At 34.5% G+C, this 20716-nt stretch overlaps 1 protein-coding gene across 1 annotated transcript in view; it reads left to right on the forward strand.

Moving 5' to 3' along the window:
- Positions 1–20716, forward strand: part of LOC306852619 (cadherin-12-like) — a 145809-nt gene that overhangs the window by 81764 nt on the left and 43329 nt on the right. The window contains exons 4-6 of the mRNA XM_079389597.1: positions 1912–2031; positions 5243–5410; positions 7918–8105. Coding sequence (XP_079245723.1) covers positions 1912–2031; positions 5243–5410; positions 7918–8105 — 476 coding nt within the window. The remainder of the gene's footprint in view (positions 1–1911; positions 2032–5242; positions 5411–7917; positions 8106–20716) is intronic.

Below are 20716 nucleotides of genomic sequence, written 5' to 3' on the forward strand. Positions count from 1 at the left end.
ACTGAGTCTTGCTGTTACATACATACCCATATTTCTTGACTCTGGATGTATTTTTTATTGGGTTACAGGGTTGAATGTGACTAATTTGGAGGTTACTTAAAGGATTGGAACTGTATGGGTTTTTAATGCTTTTCACCTCTCTGTGTGGAGGCCACAACACGCTGAACGCATATTGATGTGTGCTGGGAGAACCAAAAAAAAAAAGGTAAAAATCAAAGGTAATTGCGTCAGCTGGTTGAAAAGGACTTCCATTGGGAAATGGCCTTGATTTAAAATCTGTACAATTACCTCTCGGTTCCTTTTGTTTTTTTTCCCCTACTCGCTCTGTCTCTCTTCTCCAAGGCCTTCAAGTTTATTTTCTTGTTTCAGAGAGTACACTGTGATAATTCACTCTACTTGCAGTTTGAGATTTTTTGTAAAAGATACACAGTATAATTACAAATGACCCTATGTAGTTTATGAAATATGCCTGTTCTCGTTGTGCACAATTCTGCAGTGCCTGTTCTTCTAAACAAGTGTTCAAAATAACATATAAAAATATATCTTTCATATATAACATATAATCTTTCTTCACCTCAGAAATAACTTTTGCTTTGCCCTGATGTAAACAAGGCTATGGGGGTGGTACATAATATTCCTATAATAATATTTAACCAATCATTTCCACAATTCTAATAAATAAAACCAAATCCCTACATTATTTAACACTATGTTAATATTCTCTTCAAATATGATTCACAAAAACTTGTTACTGAACATGTGGATTTTAATATGTGTACAGCCATCACTAGCCATTAGCAGCAGGACACTATGATAATAAAGAGACGCTGCAGACAACGGACAGATTAGACTCAAATCTCGATTAAGCCTGCTGTCTATTAGATAACGAACAGAAGTGCACTAGAATCAAAATCAGAGAGCATTTCTAAACTAAAGCATGTTACTATGATGAAAGTGGTGTATATAGGCCTTCAGATCCTGTCTAAATTGGTTTCACCATTTAATCAAAGTGGACTGCAATAGTCTTTAAAAACATTAACAGTTCAATGCTGTGAACTGTTAAGTGCTTTTAACCATATGCTGTACAGCTCATATACACTTAAACAGACACCTCATGCATTCTTTTAGAAAGAAATCCATTGCATATAGAAGTGAGTTTGTGATTCAAGTAAATGTAATTTCAGAATGCTTTCACTTATAGATATGTATCACTAGCTAAAATGAAATAAAGTTGTAGTGGAGGTCTGAAAGGATGCATGAGGAATATGTTTACATTTCAGCTGTATTATTTTTATTTTGCTATTTTTACTTGTAATTGATAGAAGAGATCAGACTAAATGGGAAATAAGAGTTGTTTTTTTTTAAATGCAAAAACTGAATACATTGAGCTGAAAATAATTTGATGAAAAATGAAAAGATAGATAGATAGACAGAACGATAGATAGACAGACAGACAGACAGACTGACAGACTATCTATATCACACAAACAAGAGTGCAATATGGAAAGAAAATCTGAAAACTATTCTAGAAAACTATTCCTGCTGAATAAAGCGAATCATTTCTATAACATTACAGAAACAGTAAAACACAGGGATTCAGCGACCTGTGACCATCAGCTCTTTCTACAGTATGGATGATTTGTCATTTATTGGGTCATTTAAAAGTGCTGCCTTTGTAATGTAAAAACTGCTGTTTCAGACATATCAAAACATAATGGAGAATCAGTACATACTTGGTTTTATATCAGCCCATCATAAGCAAAGCATATAAAGATGTGCCTGCACAGGCCTGTTTTCCAGTCCCGGTCAAACCCTACATGCTATTACATTTCTAACCTTGAACAAAGCACATTTCCCATATCTATTCATGCGGTTTAACACAAACAAATAATATCTTCTCTGTGTTTGCAGGTACATACGTAATGAAGGTGATGGCGACAGATGCAGACGACCCTACATACGGCAACAGCGCCAGGGTGGTGTATAGCATACTTCATGGCCAGCCGTACTTCTCCGTGGATCCCAAAACAGGTAGAATGCTCCTGAATATTTTATAGCAAATAATATACCGAAAAAGGTTGGCTGCATAAAAAATGAAATTATTATTAACAAACAAGTTCCTCTGTTTTGTTTGTGTAATACAAAAGACTAGACTCATTAATTTCACAGTTCACAGGTTTCAACGTAATTACATTCATTGACCCTATTAGACAAATAAGCTCTGCAGTTTGATTTGATAATATGGCCAGCCTAGAAAATGGATTTGTAACTCAAAATATACTGCAATTCATTTTGAACAGCAAAAAAGTAGTGGACATCCTGTCAGCTAAACAGGCCTGAAAAGATCTATAATTATACAATCAGGTGCTGCATTTCAAACCCTCCGAGTTGAAAATAAATTCAGCTCGGTAACAGCAAATGGATTTTTCTGTTGTTTATACGGCTGGGGGAATTGTAGCATCATCAAATGAACAGCCTTTTATTTTTTCCTAGTGAATACTTTGCTATGCAATATTTAGCAATGAATGGGAATTTACAAATGGGCATCATCTGCATTGAGTGGGCTGTTATATCTAATATGCAAAAACACAAACCTACAAGGTAAACTTGATGCGCAGAGCACGTGCCAGCATTTCCTGCTTGTTTTCGATGTGGTTACGGCACTGTTGTACAAGTATGAAGCATTGTAAACAGGAATATATGAATAAAAATATAATATCCTTATATCAGCAAACCCGGAGGGGGTGCTCGAAGGGTGACATTCTGTAGCCGAACAAATAAAATGACTAGTAAGGAAGAAAAATCAGTTTTTGGCTCAGGCCATATCAAAAGATTTGCCAACACAAACCGACAGTAAACAAAAGCCGCGAGAGGAGGGTGGGAAACACAGGCAGGGGGTAAAATGCATAATGGAATCAACACTGAGAGTCGTGAGAGAAAACAGACTCAGGAAACACACACCTTAAAGTAGTCAACATTTGAAGTGGATCAAAAAAAGTTCATCAAAGTTGTTCTAAGACAACAACGCATTTTGGATTTAGGTTTTAGGACAAATTTGATTTCAAAAGTTTTGATCCACTTCAAATGTTGACTACTGTAGTTCACCTAATTTTAAAAGTTTGCCACCATTTATTCGCTCCACATTTTCTTCCTTCTTTCGGTGAAATAAAAAAGGAAGATCTTTGGCTTTCAATACAAGGAAAGTAAATGGTCATGCAGTAAATGATAACAAAATGTCATTTTTAGGTGAACTATTCATTTAATTACCACACAAACTTCAAACAGAGATCTGTTAAAGCGAAACTGAAATAAAAAACTGATTAGTCTTGTAACAGGCCGAGAGAAACACACGACATCCCTTTTACGTTTCATCTGAAATTGGCATTGAATGAAGGTCCGTGCCTTTCTTAACCATCCGCCACCATGCCTAATTCATCCTATGAAGCGCTCTCTTGATCTGGGAAAGCTTCTTGTGGCGTTGGGAAACGCATTAGTTGTGCTTTATGGAAGAAAAGTGAGGAAAGGTGTTGCTACACTAGCTTTGTCGCCTTGTTAAGATTGTTAAGTACCAGAAGCTTTAGGGCTGACCTCAATCTTTTAGCTGGAGAAAAAAAAAAAAACACTTGAGGTACTGGTTCCAGGAAGGGTTTTACAGTCTGATTCCTCACAAGAACATGTTTAACTTTAGGAACAATCTGTTGCTGATGTTTCAAAGAACCCTGGAGAACAGCTGATTCTGGAGGGGGTATGATATAATATCAAGAACTTATCCAAAGAACCATATATTGTTCCACCATTTGATGTACTCTAAGGTTTCATTTATGGAAACTAAGCTAGAAAAATGGTGCATTTAGAAATTGTTGTCAGTGTAACCATATAGACATTAACATATGGATGAGCAAATTTACATTAACGCCCATTCAGTACATAGCAACTGTTTACATTAAAGACCATTAAATCAATCAAAATTTACAATTATTTTGTATGGTCGATAGCAGTGTTTATTATATTCAATATTCCATAAAAGTATATGACAAGCAATGTATTACAGTGATAATATCTGTGCATAACATTATTTTTATTCAGATTCATGTGCTTGTAATCTTTCTTGAAAAACATTAACGCTCTACCCTACTTTTTTGTCAATGAAGAAGCTATTTTACTGAGACACACACAACAATAGAGAAGAAAAAAATTATCAATATTTTCATTTCACGCTGAAAAAATCTCCCTGTTTATCCAGAAGACATTTACAAAATTATAAGCTTCAGATGTATTATTTTTAACCCTCTAAAAATTGGCCTTTACTTTCAATGTAAGTGCCCCAATGTTACACTAAATTATTTTTGTGGTTATTAACATTATGCTACAAATGCTGCTTCCCTTGTATTGAACCCTGAATATTCCTTTAATTCTAACAGTCAGAGAAAAGGTTGAGAATCATCAAGTACAGCAAAAGTTCAGCCATTAACAAAGAACGAGGCTTTTTTTGTATTAAATGGCTGTGGTATCAGAGGCTAACAGGGCCATTCTAACCTTGACCTGTTCCGTGTAGTAGTCAACAGCAAATGAAGATTCTGACTTCCAAACAGACTTTAATGACAATACTGGCGTGTAACAACACATAACACAAGACAATCACAGACAATGGAGAGACTCGAAGGAGTAGAAATACACACATGATAAATGAGGGAACTAAACAGGAACAGCTGGTCAAGGATTAACTAATCAGAAACCATAGTAACTGATGAGAGCTCATAACAGACATGACAAGAACTGAACTAAACTAAACATAATCATGACAAACACAGTGTTACGCAGATTAAATATACAAAAATAAATGTATAAATATATACAAATATAGTGTGGTTCGAGGCATGACAGATTTTCAGGACAACTATAATAGCACACCTTTAAGTTCAATTTGCTTCAGTGTCCTTTTCCACAATGCAGCAGAACTTCATCCATTTCTCTTTTGTGCCACTCTCAATTTTCTTATCTCAATTTTAGATTGCCATTCGCATCCTTTTCTCAGCAGACCTCATTCTCAGGTCTAAACCCTATTCTTCTCCTCACCTTACCCTCTTTTCTGTAATCCGATTCTCTCTATGCACTGATACCTGCCTGTATTCACAGCCTCTTCATCTATACTCTCTTTCTACCTCACTATCCCTTTATCGTCCTTTTCTCTTGTCTCTTCTTTCCATTAACGCAGTCTGGCTCTCTTTCGATCTGTGCGCAGGAGTCATCAGGACAGCTCTACCCAACATGGACCGGGAGGTTAAGGAGCTGTATCAGGTCCTTATCCAGGCCAAAGACATGGGAGGACAGTTAGGGGGTCTGGCAGGCACCACCACCATTAACATCACCCTGAGTGACGTCAATGACAACCCACCCAGGTTCTCCAAAAGTAAGCCACTCTGTATAACTATCAACTCATGTAAACTGAAATCAGTCAAAAGTTTGAATGCACCTTCTTGTTCTTTTTTTTCTCTCCATATTTCAGATCAATAACGAAGCCATCAAAACTATTAAATGCAAGCACAGGAATTACACTGTAATATCTTTTTATTATGATTATTTGTTTCCAATTTAATCACTATCGAATTTCCATACTTCAATTTGTTTCTTTATTATCCCATATTTCCATAAAAAAAATGGAAGTATTATATAGAAATGTTATAAAAAAATATATATATATATATATATATATATATATAAATATATATATATATATATATATATATATATATATATATATATATATATATATATATATAAAATAAAAATTATTTAAATTATTCAATTAAATACAATTAAAATAAAATTATTAATTAAAATACATTTAAAAATTTTAATAAAAAGAAGCTTTTAAAACATTATGAAAAGAGTTCAGAAGTATGATATCAGCTCTTATATAAAACTGTAGCCCTGTAAATAAAATGATTGCAGGCACAATTTATTCAGTCCACCAAACTAATTTAAAGCATTTACACATAAAGCTTTAGACCAAAAAGTTTTTAATATAACGAGAAACATAAATTCAGGCTAGTGTGTCTAAACCTTTGACTGGTAATGCAGCATTTTCTTTTTAAATACACAAGAGGATGCTTAAAAAAAAATTATGCATTCATAGAGAAACATATGCCAACATTTCTCGAAAAATAAATTAATAACCTTGAATCTATAAATCTAGTTTGCATAAAGGAAGAAAGGCAGCATATTTAACAGCATCTCCGGAATAGTACAAAGAAGAAAAAGCCCAGACTAATATCATTGGCTCTTAAGTGTATGAATACTAGATATGAATTAATGAGATTTTAGAGAAGCCAGAGTTTCCTAACAGCAAAGTCATAAAAATGAGCATGCAGTCTTATTGGCCATTCACAAAGAATGTGCGTTTGCTTTGAAAAATGCAAGATGTGGCCAGTGGAATGGGGGAAATAACGCAAAGTTGCAAAGCGTTTTTTTAAAAGCTGAGCTTTTTTTTAACCTGAGAGCCACATTTTTTATTTTTATTTTTTTAGAAGGACCTGTCACATGTGAGGTGCTGCAAAAGACGCGAGACGGCCTCTTACCATCCCTGTTCATCTAACAGTCTCATATTTTATGCATTTATATACTTGAAAATGTTCTTTGTTTATTTTTCCACTGGGATAAGGCCAAGTCTTTAAACAAGTACATGCAAACAGGCTCCATTTGTACTCAGAAATCGTGAAATAGAAATCATGTTGAGTTTCAGCGATGAGCACTGGTTTCCTTGCTGTGTAAATATTGGTAATACCCTGGGAGCGAAGTAGATTTCCATCAACACGTCTCAGAGGATGGCACTATGATGACTGCTGCATTCTGGGCCGTGTCTCTGCCTCTCTCTCTCTTGTTGTTTGTTTTTTGGTGCATTAGTGCATCTAATGACTTCTTAATTAGCTGAGGTGTTTTTTTTTGTGGGCATGGCCACTCAACACATTAGTTTTTACTAATCAGCATGATCTGTTTGTGCCTACCGTGCACGTGTCTTTACCAGCATTGCGGTAACTAACTAAAAGTAGCAGGTTTACTATCTTAACTAAATTTTTTAGTAGCATGGCACTAGCTCAGCTGTTTTCAATTCAGTGTAACTTTGCTAAAAACAAGCATTGTTCCAAAAAACAAAACAAAAACAACACTTGATCACTGTTTTTTTATGTCATATTTACAGCCAAGTGCATTGAGGCGCTCTCTCCAACAATAATGTCCTCTCTAGAGTTGCCAACTTATGAAGTTTGGCACAGGAGAAGGAATACTGTGGCAGTGTGGATATGTTGTAAATGTGCATTCAGAAATCTGAACCAGTGAAAATAAAATAAATCGATAATTGATGCTATTTATTTGCTTAATACATATTTCTGGTCTTAAAGGAATAGTTTACCTAAAAAATAAAATTTAATCACCTTAGGCCATTTAATATGTGTGTGTGTGTTTTCCCTTAATCAGAACAGATTCTGAGAAATTTAGCATTACCAATGGATTCTTTGCAGTGAATGGGTGCCGTCAGAATGAGAGTTCAAACAGCTGATAAAAACATCACAATAATCCACACCACTCTCATTCTGACAGCACCCATTCAATGAGCAAGTGATGTAAAGAAATTCCTTCAAATCCATTCTGATGAAGAAACAAACTCATATACATCTTGAATGACTTGAAGATAAATTAAATGGCCTGAAGTCCATTGTTAACATTAAAGGAATAGTTCAACCAAAAATGAAAATTTGCTGAAAATTGACTTTTTCGTTTTTGGTTGAACTATTCCTTTAATGTTAACAGTTCATTGGTGCATGTAACTCAATAATTTCCACAAAACAATTACTGTACATTTTTAAAGCAGCATCCCCAACACTAGTCACATGTGCTTCAAAAAACTCATTGATTCTGCAGGCATCTTCCACCTGCGTGTACCGGAGTCATCAGCAGTCGGGTCAGCGGTTGGCCGAATCAAAGCTCATGATCTGGACATTGGAAAGAACGCAGAGGTGGAATACAACATTGTCCCTGGAGACGGAGGAGCCATGTTTGATATCGCCACCAACGAGCACAATCAGGAGGGAATCATCATGCTCAAAAAGGTAAAGCCTCATTTAAAGTGCAATATGTATTAACAGCAAATACATAAACAGGTTAAAGACTATTTTTTTATTATTATTATTATTATTTTTATATAAAGGTTACATTAGAACTTTAAAAACATCTTATCAAGCCTTTGTTTATTTTTGCTTCTACTTTTGGTTTACCCGTCGCAGACATTCAATCTTAAATTAAATGAATGCAGCAAATCAATAGTTTACGAGGCTTTTATCAAAAACTGATATAAACCAATAAATAACATATTTATTGTGTTAACATTATTTATATACATTTTCACACTAATAGCAATAATCAGTTTAACAATAAGATATTTTATCAGTAAAATGCAACATTTTATCATGTCTTCGTAATTTATTTTTGCTACTTCTACTTTTGCTTTACTCTTGTTGCAGACAGTCATAACGGGTCAATTTTTCGAAATTGAGATTTATACATCATCTGAAATCTGAATAAATAAGCTTTCCATTTATGTATAGTTTGGAGAATATTTGGCTGAGACACGACTATTTGAAAATCTGGAATCTGAGGGTGCAATTAAAGTTGTCCCAATGAAGTTCTTAGCCATGCATATTACTAATCCAAAATTAAGTTTTGATATATTTACAGTAGGACATTTACAAAATATCTTCATGAAACATGATCTTTGCTTAATATCCTAATTATTTTTGGCATAAAAGAAGAATCAATAATTTTGAGCCATACAATGTATTTTTGGCTATTGCTACAAATATACCCCAGCGACTTAAGACTGCTTTTGTGGTCCAGGGTCACAAATATGAAAATGCAGCATAAAAGTATTGTTTGTTGTTGCGTGGGTCATCAAAACAGAGTAAAATGGCCATTAACCATTTGAGTATTTACAGTGAGAATATTATTTTTACTGTAATTAAGACTCTCCCTCAGTCAATGAAGTTTGCAAACATGTTTGCAGCCTTCATTTATTTTTGCTGTACTTACTTTTACTTTCACCAAATCACAGACATACAGTACTTTCGATCTTAGAATAAATAAATGCATTATAAAGTGATAAAAAAAAAAAAACTGATCATCAAATCAAAGAGTAAAATGATCACAGACCTTTATGGTAAGAAAATGATTTTATTTTTTACGCTAATTATGATGCTCTCTCAGTTGACTATAATTAATAGTTAGTGTACTTGGTTACAAAAGTGTTAAAAGTGTCAGTGTGCTTGAGATGAAATACTGTGAGTCATGTTATGTGTGAAGAAAAAAAAGAAAAATCAATGTAATTATCTCTTGTAAAATTTCCAATCAAGCTGTAATTGTGTCAAATTTGTGTAAAACAGAAATACTTTTAAATTCAAAAATCAGAGAAATTACGTTGTGTTGAAGTTAGCATGCATGTAAATCAGCCTCCATCTAGGACAGAGTCTATCCACCCTGCCACAGTCCTTCAACAATGTAATGACTCAACCGTACGCGGAAAATGACAGAGTTCCCGTCATTTATACAGCCGCAACCACATTATCAAAACATCACTCAAACATCGCAGTTAAGAGCACTTTGGGGTAATTGTGTTTGACATTCAGAACTCCCCCAAAGGTAAATTAGAACGTTCAGCTCTTCTGGAGACCACGCAAGGTGACTTTCATGGATTTGAATTGAGCACAGTTCTTAAATACTGGCACCGTGACATGACTTATTAACACGGCACACATCTCTTTATATTATCTCAGCCATGTCTTCGCCTGCTGAATGAGAACAGCAACGTCAATAAAAACAACTGCAGTGGTTCCCTGTATGGGGCAGTATGCTTGTGTAATATTACCGAAACCGCACTGCGCTGATCTCTGGAAGTGTTAGTGGAGATATATGAGGGTGGGGAGCACTAACTGTGTCCATATGTTTCCCTCTAAACGCACACAGCATGCATGACAATAACACAGCCAGGAATCCCCACGTCTCCACAATACATTATAGATGTCATCTATCACGCACACACTGTTATGTTTTAGGAGCGACAGCAGTGTTTATTTTCAGGATTGAATCACTTAAGTTTTTTTTTTTTTTTTTGAATAAAACATTTCATCACAGTATTTGAGTAAGTGCAAGGTTTTCCCTGCTTTTGAAGCTGTGTAGAAAAAGCCAACAGTTTAGCCCATTTGGTCTGAGCTGTTTTTGATCAAACTGACTTTAGCGATGAGATATATATAAATGTCCTAGACCATCATTTTAGTTTACTAACGATGAGTATGTGTGTGTGTTCTTTCTATCCCATCTTAATATTAGAGATATTTAAATTGTAAACAATACTAATTAGTATATACAGTCATGGCAAAAAATATCGGCACCCTTGGTAAATATGATCAAAGAAGGCTGTGAAAATTAATCTGCATTGTTAATCCTTTTGATCTTTTATGTAAAAAAAATAAATAAATAATAATAATCTAACCTTTAATTGGATAATAATAATTTAAAATGGGGGAAATATCATTATGAAATGTTTTTTTTTTTGTTTTTGTTTTTTTTCTTTCTCTAATACACGTTGGACAAAATTATTGGCACCCCTAGAAATTATTATGAGTAAAAATATCTCTGAAGTATATTCCCATTCATATTCACAATATTGAGCACTCCAGTGTGATTATGAACATGAAATTATCCAGCCATGGCTTCCTGTTCCACAGAAATATAAATAGGAGGGAAACAAAGCCCAAATTCCCTTAATCATCCATCACAGTGAGAAAAACCAAATAATATATTTCTGAATATATTTCAGCAAAAGATAATTGAGCTTCACAAATTAGTGAAGTGGCTTTAAGAAAAGAGCTAGAGCAGTGAAAATTCCCATTTCCACCATCAGGGCAATAATTAAGAATTTCCAATCAACATAAAATGTTACGAAACTGCCTGGAAGAGGACGTGTATCTATATCGTTCTAATGCACGGTGAGGAGGAGAGTTTGAGTGGCTAAAGACTCTCCAAGGACCACAGCGGGAGAATTGCAGAAAATGGTTGAGTCTCAGGGTCAGAAAACCTTAAAAAAAATTGTCAAACAGCCCCTACATCACCACATGTTGTTTGGGAGGGTTTCAAGAAAAATTCCCCTAGCTCATCCAAAAACAAACTTCAGCATATTCAGTTATCAGACACGACTGAAACCTCAAATGGTACTGGCTTCTATGGTCAGATGAAACTTAAAAAATTTGCTTTTTAGCAGCAAACACTCAAGATGGGTTTGGTGAACACAGGGATAAAAAGTACCCCATGCGTACAATGAAATATACTGCTGTATTTTTGATGTTGAGGTCCTGGACATCTTGTTTAGACACATGGCATCATGGATTCTATCAAACACCAACAGATAAAAAATCAACAAGTGACTGATTCTTATAATGGGCCATGTTTGGATCTTCCAACCGTACAATAATCCAAACACAAACCTCAAAAACAACACAAAAATGGGACATTGAGCACAAAACCAAGCTTCTGCTATGGCCATTCCAGTCCTCTGACCTGAACCCTGTAAGAATTGAGTGAGGTGAACTGAAGAGAAGAAGCACCGTCATGGAGCTGGGAATCTAAAGGGTCTGGATTCTGGTTGAAGGAATGGTCTCTGATCTGTTGTGGGGTGTTCTCTAACCTCATCAGGCATTATAGAAGAAAATTTATAGCTGTTAAACTGGCAAATGGAGGTTTCAAAAAGTATTGAATAAAAGGGTGCCGCTAATTGTGACCAATGTGTATTAGAGAAAAAAAATAAAAAAATCATAATGATATTTCCCCCATTTTAAATTCTTATTATCCAGTGAAAGGTTCAATTTTTGTATATTTCTTAAATAAAAGATCAAAAGCAGATTCATTTTCACAGCCTTCTTTGATCATATGTACCAAGGGTGCCGATTATTTTTGTGGATTTTTTATTTATTTATTTATTTTTATTTTTTTTATACGTTTTTCAGGATTTTTATTTATTTATTTTTTTTATAATTATTATTTTTTTTGTTGATGAATATAAAGATAAAACTAACAACATTTTATAGCAGCATATTTGTGATAGGCCACTATCTTAGTAGGGGTGAACAATCGACGCGTGAGTCCGTAGTATAACTTTTTGTCCTTTATTTTCACAATATCATAGTCCATAAAATCAACAGCTGTGAAATAGCTTCATCGCTAAACATTAGCACCAGACACAGGAACACACGGTCTGAAAATTGTATCCGCTTACCCTTACTGACTCCACCTACTACCTTACCTGCCCTAAATCCATAATTACAGTGATATAATAAGAGTCTTCATTCACAAATTCATAACATTAAAGCAAATACTCAAACAAAATGATACAAAAATAATAATTATCATAAACTTAATTATATTCAAAAGATCAAATTAGGCCATTCAGTCCAAAATTTGATAATAGAAAAAGAAATGGCTCTAACACTATATAAATAGTGTGTGTCAATATAAATGTCTTTTACTTTTAAGCAAATTAATTTATCCTTGTAGAAAAAAAAAGTATTTTAAAACGTATAGTTTGCTTTTGCCTTGCTTTTGGAGCTAGATTGACATTATAATATTATTTCAAGCGGATGTACTGTCAGGCTCTGTTAAAATCACTTGTTGACCCATCAGTTTGGATGCAGCATTGCATAAAGAAATCTAATAATTGTATGTACACAACAAAATACCTCTGCAATATAAAACAGCATCATGATTTCATTATAGCTGCCTGTCGTATTTTCCAGAGAGCAGAGATGACTAGAGGTTACCTCCAGGAATAGAGCATTGCACCATTTCCAAGAGTTCCCATAAAACCTGACACATGCACACTCAAAGTCACAAACACTTCTCTTATTAAACCGCTGAAGCTATAAATGCTTTCGTTGTGATTTGAAATTCTCTTTGTCAACACGCCGTATAAAGAATCACAGGGGATATGGAGGCAGAGCTAAGAAAGTATGTCATAAAACAATAGGCAAGCATCAAGTGATGCAATCAAAACAGCCAGGTCTATATTGAGCTATTGCCTGGGTTTGCCTGCAAACATCTGCAGTTACACACATAATACGCCACAGTCACTGATATAAAGATAAATGGAACTTTATATACTTGATTAATCAGAATGAAGACTGGAATTAAATAATAGGACAATATAATATGTAAATAATACTATGCAATGGGAAAACTGTCAATTGAAAGTGTCAATTAATTAATTCCATATGTGACCCTGGACCATAAACCAGTCTTAAGTTGAGGGGTATATTTGCAGCAATAGCCAAAAATACATTTTATGGGTCAAAATTATTGATTTTTCTTTTATGCCAAAAATCATTTGGACATTAAATCATGTTCCATAAAGATATTTTGTAAATGTCCTACCGTAAAAAAACTTTATTTTTGTTTAATATTCATTGCTAAGAACTTCATTTGGACAACTTTAAAGGCGATTTTCTCAATATTTTTTGCACCCTCAGATTCCAGATTTTCAAATAATTGTATCACAACCAAGTATTGTCCGATCCTAACAAACCATACATCAATGGAAAGAGTATTTATTCAGGTTTCAGATGATGTATAAATCTCAATTTCGAAAAATTGACCCTTATGACTATGTTCTGTGGTCCAGGGTCACATACGATTAAATATAATTTAAAGCTAATATAATATAGAAAATAATAATATAATAAATAATAAAATAATATAATATAGTAAATCCACTTTGAGAAACACTAAGTAAATGGCAAATTAGTTTTGGTCTTGTTTGTGCATTTTCCACAGCAACCTTTTCCACATCAGAACATGCATCTCAGTTACCATAGAAATATAGATTATTGAGCAGCAGTCTTACAGCATTAAAGGCTAAATCTATAATATATCAGCATGCTTTTTGTTCTTCTCCTTTTCTTTTCCAGTGCAAAACCTTTTTTTCCCCCCACTGAGGTTTAAAGAGATGACATTATGGTTTTGTTCCCTACACTTGCCTGACAGTCCAGTAACATGTTTCACTGCATTGTCTGTATTCTTGGGGGTTCAAGACACCAATTACAGGTGTGGACAATGTTAGAAAAATTAGTGTGGTTATTTTCTCTCCATCTCTCAGCCTGCGTGTCGGAACAACTGAGAGAGAGCGAGAGATTTATTGTGGGCATGTATTGTCTCTGTTTACCCCTCAGTTTGAGTGTGTGTCGTGCCAACACTGAGACAGAATGATGCATTCTCCTCAATAGGAGGTCCAGGCAGCAATCCTGCCAGTGTGGAGACGCTGTCTCTTTCACCACAGTGAGAGAATTGAAGCATGTGCCCTACAAGCCACAGCTTACATGAGGTGAAGAGGTTTATGGGGGGGGTCTGTGTGCTGTTTATGCGTTCGATGTCAATGAGGCATGGTGACCCCTGGGTGATTTGGAACAGTGGGCAGAACAGGATTAGGTATTTACTACAGTTTAGCAACAGTACAGGAACAAAATATCATTTCAAATACATTCACACAATGGGAATGTTCAGAATACTGTTCTACCTATTTTGAAACAACACTGCATCTGACAATGCAATACAGGGCTGAATTAAACATGCAATGGAGGTCATAATAAACACTGTAGCATATGACTGTTTGCATTGCATACTGCATATAGTTTAAGATTATGTTTTAAAAGTAGGCAGTATGCAGTAGGTATTGCAAATAAAGCGCAAAAATAAAATAAAATAAAATAAATAAAACAAAAGTATATAAGCTTATACTCTGTACAAGGGGTGAAACTGGTGCAAAAATGTATATCCGCTAAAGTATGGAAGCTCATTTTTCTTTGTTTTGGTAATTACGACATGAAAAAAGTTGGAAATTACATACATGTATAAATAAAATATCAACTTTTATTTTATGTCATAATCATGATTTAGCAAATAATGATTTTTAGGAGAATTAATAAATTGTAGTAAAATTATTCCATCTTACTAATTAGTAAAAAAAAAAATATATATATATATATATATATATATATATATATATATAAATTATATAGTGGCAAATTGGCTATTTTTTAAATGACTATACAATATTATATTTATATAATATATTATATTTTTATTTTATTTCTATTATTGCACAATATTTATCAATAATATATCAACTTTACTTCAGAAAAGGTTTCCTCCTCACAATTTCGACCAAATTTCCATTGCTGCCAAGTAGATTAAAAATATAAAAAAAACAAATAAAGACAACATAAAGAACTAAAATGAAACCTGAAATAACCATGCCATGTTTCCAATAAATAAATAAATAAGCACATCAGTATTTATTTATTAATGTAAGAAAAACGCATCTGAAACTTTCATCACACAAACATTGATGAAATCACTAAATCAGAAAATCGGAGTACTGAATCAATTTACTGAAACTGTCAGGCCGAATATGGAACCGCATTCTACTCTTTTAGCTTACTAGCATACTACTTTTATCATAATTATCATTTGCAGAAATAGTAGTAAGCTTGTCTGCAGTTCCAATGCAACTTTTTTGCTGAAATGCAAAGCTATTGAAGCATCTCTATTTTAACACTCTCAAGACAAGGAGGGATTGCAAACTTGTCTAATGGCACAGAATTTAGAATATGTAATAGTCAAATTAAAATGTAAATTAATCAAATTGTAATATTACAATTTGAGGCATCACAACTGTATAGTCAATACTCAATACAGCCTATCTTTAGCAGTCTACGCTCTACACAATGCAGATGCAGTATATTGCATTCAGAACATAATGTTTTTAACCTACAGAACAATGTGCTTCTATTTAGATAAAAATGCTAGTATCCTTGTAAAAAGCAAAGATATGAAGTTGAAGACTATAGCAGGGCCATGGCTGAATGGCGCTCGGCGCTGGCTGAATGAATGAGATGTATGTGTGTGTCTGTGTGTAGAGAGGATCATCAAGGCTTAAGGATTCTGAGTGATTACCTGCTCTACTGTCAGCATGAACATGGGCGGCACAGGAGATCATGAAAATGTTTAGACAACCTCTCGGCTAAAGTAGCGATTAAAGCAAACAATAGGCCCTGCTCATCCCTGCCACAATCGTGCAGAACATCCCTATTTACAATAAATTCCTCAAGTAAACACTCACCAACACAATAATGAGTATACACACACATATACACAGACACACACACACACAGCGACTCACGTATTCCCTTATCTTCAGTTCTACTCAAAGCATGCTCTTGTCAGATTAAAATGCTTTGTGCAGCATATTTGTGTGTCTGTCAGTAATTGTAAATGAAACGAGTGTTTTGTGATAGCAGTAATTGAAACACTAAATATAGAGGAGCTGCTCTGATGCAACAGACCTCACACATTTCACTTTTAGCGGAAACCGAGCTAGCTGTCACAATTTGTGGTGAACATTTTTAACAGGAAGATGTCACAATGAGAATCTGCTATTAAACAACATATACTGTGAGTTAATAGTTTTCCTATTCAATTTAAGTAATTACATTTAAAAAGATTAAGCAGCATAACAACTTTTTTTGAACATTGATAATAATAAGAAATGTTTGTTGAGCAGCAAATCAGCATATTAGAATGATTTCTGAAGTATCATGTGACACACTGAAGAGTGGAGTAATGAGACTGAAAATTCCGCTTTGCCATTACAAACCAGAAAAGCATTATTTTAAATTATAAGAATATTTCAGAATATTACTGTATTTTTGATCAAATAAAAGCAGCCTTTGTGATCATAAGTTTTTTTTTTTTAACATAAACTAAAAAAAAAAACGTTTGACTGGTATTCTGTATATATACACACACAAATACATATATAACAAACAAAGTCATTGTGATCATGTTGGGAGCCTTACATTTCACCCCAGTCAGCATTCTGTGCGACGGTGTGAAGAAACAACAGCCCCGAATTCCCTGTAAGTGGGTCAGCTCATGATTAGTCATCAAAAACAAATGATGTTCGTTTCTCCCATTAGTAAACATAAGCAATTATTCTTTTAAGTTGTGAGAGAAGTCTGATCCCGCAGGATCTCACCGTCTCCCACTCCCTCAGAGTTGGCAACACAACACTGAATAACAAGCCTTCTAATTATCACACAGTTCACTTAAACAAAGAAAAAATGACAAAAAAAAATATTAAAGATAATTTGCACTGTAGGGAGGCAAACAAAACATTACGAGTAAAAATGTGAGACAGATGGACATCCATGGCAGCATGTCAACACGATAAACTAGTTTAGCCTCGTCGGTAAAAAAGAGCCTTCACGCAAAAATCAGGCACAGGTTTATTGGCCTAAATCTAATATCTCATTCCCGCAGTGTCCTACTCAGTCAGAGTTGCTCATCCTTCATTAAGTATGTCATTAATGTGCTCTTTGATCTATAAATCAGCTGAAAGTGTTCAAACTGCCACAGTCACTGTTGTATTGATTCACCACTTCCATGATAAAAAAGGAAGAGCATTCACCTGATTTGAGACCAGTTGGGAAAGAGGAAAGTCTTGGGTGCAAAAATCACATCGGATGGCTTTGTTTATCCATGTTTATTTTACTCTAGCACATTTTTCTCCATTTGTTTTGATTGGGAATAGGAACATATACTGCAGATTTCTAACAGGAGTAAGCAGTGCCACCTATAGGTGACTCCTGGTTAATATACTGGTAAAATAAATAAAAACCGAAAGGTTCTGAATTGAATACAAGCTTATGTCTCACTGAATACTGCCTCTATTACTAGTTATATATTTAAAATAGTGTGTGAAACAGAATGTGTTATGCAACAATAAAGATTTCAAACAGTTGAATATGTTGTCACATGACCTTATACATTCAGGTTAGCATCAGTAAGAAATGTTTCTCCATCCAAACATTGCATTAAATGAGAGATGAAGTTTGGACGGCTCTTAAAAGTGTGAAATTTATGTTTTTCAATAAGGTGTAATGCAGTGTGATCAGAGAATGTAAAAAAATAAATGGGAATACAAGCTTTAGCCAAGCAACTGCCATTGAGATGAATGGGAATCTTGACGGTTAACGTTCATCAGGTGTGATACACTTACTTGGTTTAATTTAGTGAGTGACATTTAATTATCATCTTGCTAAGCAAAATGGGTATTTTGCATTTGTAGTCCAATATTTTACTTAAATGCCTTAACATTTGGCAGTCTTGTGTTAAAAATTGTGGCTGATATCACTTCCTGTTAATTTTTCTTGCTGGAAATGGAATGTCAAGTCAAGCGCATAGTATTATGGTAGATAGTATTCCAAGTATGTCATGCATATAAAAAAATCTTCACTTCCTGATATCACTTCCTGTTCATTTCTCACAATAGAAATGGAATGTTGAGTCAATCGCATTCTATTATGGTACGTAGTATTGCATGCATATGAAAAGTATGTCATGCACATGAGAAAATAGCAGTTAATGCACAGTATACATACTATATTCTGCAGAAATAGTATGCTAGTATCCCTATAGCTGAGATGAATAAAATCATATTTAGAAGCAGAAACAGCTTGTTTACCTTCACGCATGCATGTGAATGTGAGATGTTATGGCATGACAGACAAGTGCAGTCAGTGACAAACATCTGATGATGTGTGCATGATAATATCCGATAATGCATATCAAAGATTTCACAGATGTGTGTGTGTGTGTGTGTGTGTGTGTGTGTGCGCAAGTAGGGATGTCAGCATGCACACCATGTGGTAGGGAAAAGGGATATAAAAAACTTTTGCTGAGAGCAGCAGTCTGAGAGAGACGGGATGTTAGCGGTGTGTTTGTGTCAGTGCTATGAACTGAGGTTATTAGAGGGGATATTTCATATCTTCAAATGTCAAGAATCTAAAAAACCAAAGGTGTGTTATGACACTATATGTGCCTGCGGATATATACATCAAACCAGCGTACAATATACATTTGTTGTGCCCTAGTTTTGTGTGTATGTCTTTCTGAAACCCAAAAGATCATTTTACCTCTTTAGTATGGTGCTATAACCCCATGTAAACGAAGACATCAAACATCTCAGCTGAAAAATGAATTATCGACAAAGAAAACTCATTTTAGCAGTAGAGGGCTCTGCATGCTTTGCCGGTTCCAAATAGAGGGCTGTATGTGTCCTCAAACCCTGCTGTGGTTGGTATAAGCCTTACCGTCTATTTCCAAACAGTTCTGTTCAGTGTAGAGCACACTCTGCTGTGTTTACCTCCAGTGATCGTTCAGTATCAAAACAATGTCAAGTTTGATGTATTGGCTAATATTTGTGGAACACTGTTGTGAGACAGTTTATGAGTTTGGTTGTGTTCTAGGATAGGAGATTCTGCTACTGATTCGGTGCAACACATCATGTCAGCGTATTCAGTCATTTCAAGGACAGTTCCTCTTAAGGTTCTCAATTAGTGGGGCATGAACTGGAAATGGGCCTCAGGTCTGTTCTGATTGAATTGCAGACCTTTTATGACATTTTCACAGAAGAAAAGCCATCATGCTTTGGTAAATCATAAATATGATATACTGTAGTAAATCATAAAGTACAAAAAGTCATAATTATGAGATAAAGAGTCAAAATTATGACATAAGTCATAATTATGAGATGAAAATTATATACTAAGGCATAATTGTAAGATTAAAAAGTAAACATTATAACATACTAAGTCATGAAACAATATTGAAATGATGAGTCATAATGAGATAAAGGTAAACAATGATATACTAGCTCATTACGTGTAAGACAAAAAGTAAACATTGTGACAAGCTAAGTCATCATTATAAGATAAAAGTCAAAATTAGGATATACTAATTCATAATGAGGTAAGAAGTTAATATGAGATAGTAAGTCATAATTAGAGCTTTCAATCGATTACAATTTTTTATCGTGTTAATCACAGTTCTGGACTGTGATTAATCAGGATTAATCGCAAATTTTAAATACTAGAATTTACCTGTAAATTGTTGAAATAAAGAAATGCATGACAAACTGGTTTCAGGAAACATAACCTTTCACATCTCCGCAAAGCATGAAACATATATATATATATTTTTTTTTTTTTCAGCCATTATCAGCCTTTATACTGGCAATAAAACGTTTAGCAAGCCACATCGCTTCAATCCCAGTATACATTTACCCAACTATTATCAAACGTATTTCTAAATAAATACAACAAAACATTTTCTTGCGACCTTACATGAAGTATTATGATAAAATGCATTATGAAGAAGAATTGGACATGTGCTGCAGGTGCATTAGAGCTAACATTAGCATCATGCTACATAAGACAATTTATGAGATTAATAGTACACTTTTACTTGCTCTCTCTCTCTCTCTCTCAGACACACTCGCTCTCTCTCTCCGCGTTCGCTTCACTTTTGTCAAGCCTGGCGCCTCATAATCACACAATCTCTGCGTCCCAATGTGCCTATATCCACCCTATCTGTCCTAAATAGTATTGGAAATGACTAATATCACATATAATTTAGGATGGATAGTGTGCACATTGGGACGGAGGCAATGATAGACTACCTTCCACGCTGCAATGACGGCAAGAAGTTGGGGTCAAACTTATCAAACGATTAATTTGCGTAAAAATAATTTTATTAATCGCATGCGTTAACGTTGACAGCCCTAGTC

This window comes from Barbus barbus (genome assembly GCF_936440315.1).
Source record: "Barbus barbus genome assembly, chromosome: 32".
Lineage (NCBI taxonomy): Eukaryota > Metazoa > Chordata > Actinopteri > Cypriniformes > Cyprinidae > Barbus > Barbus barbus.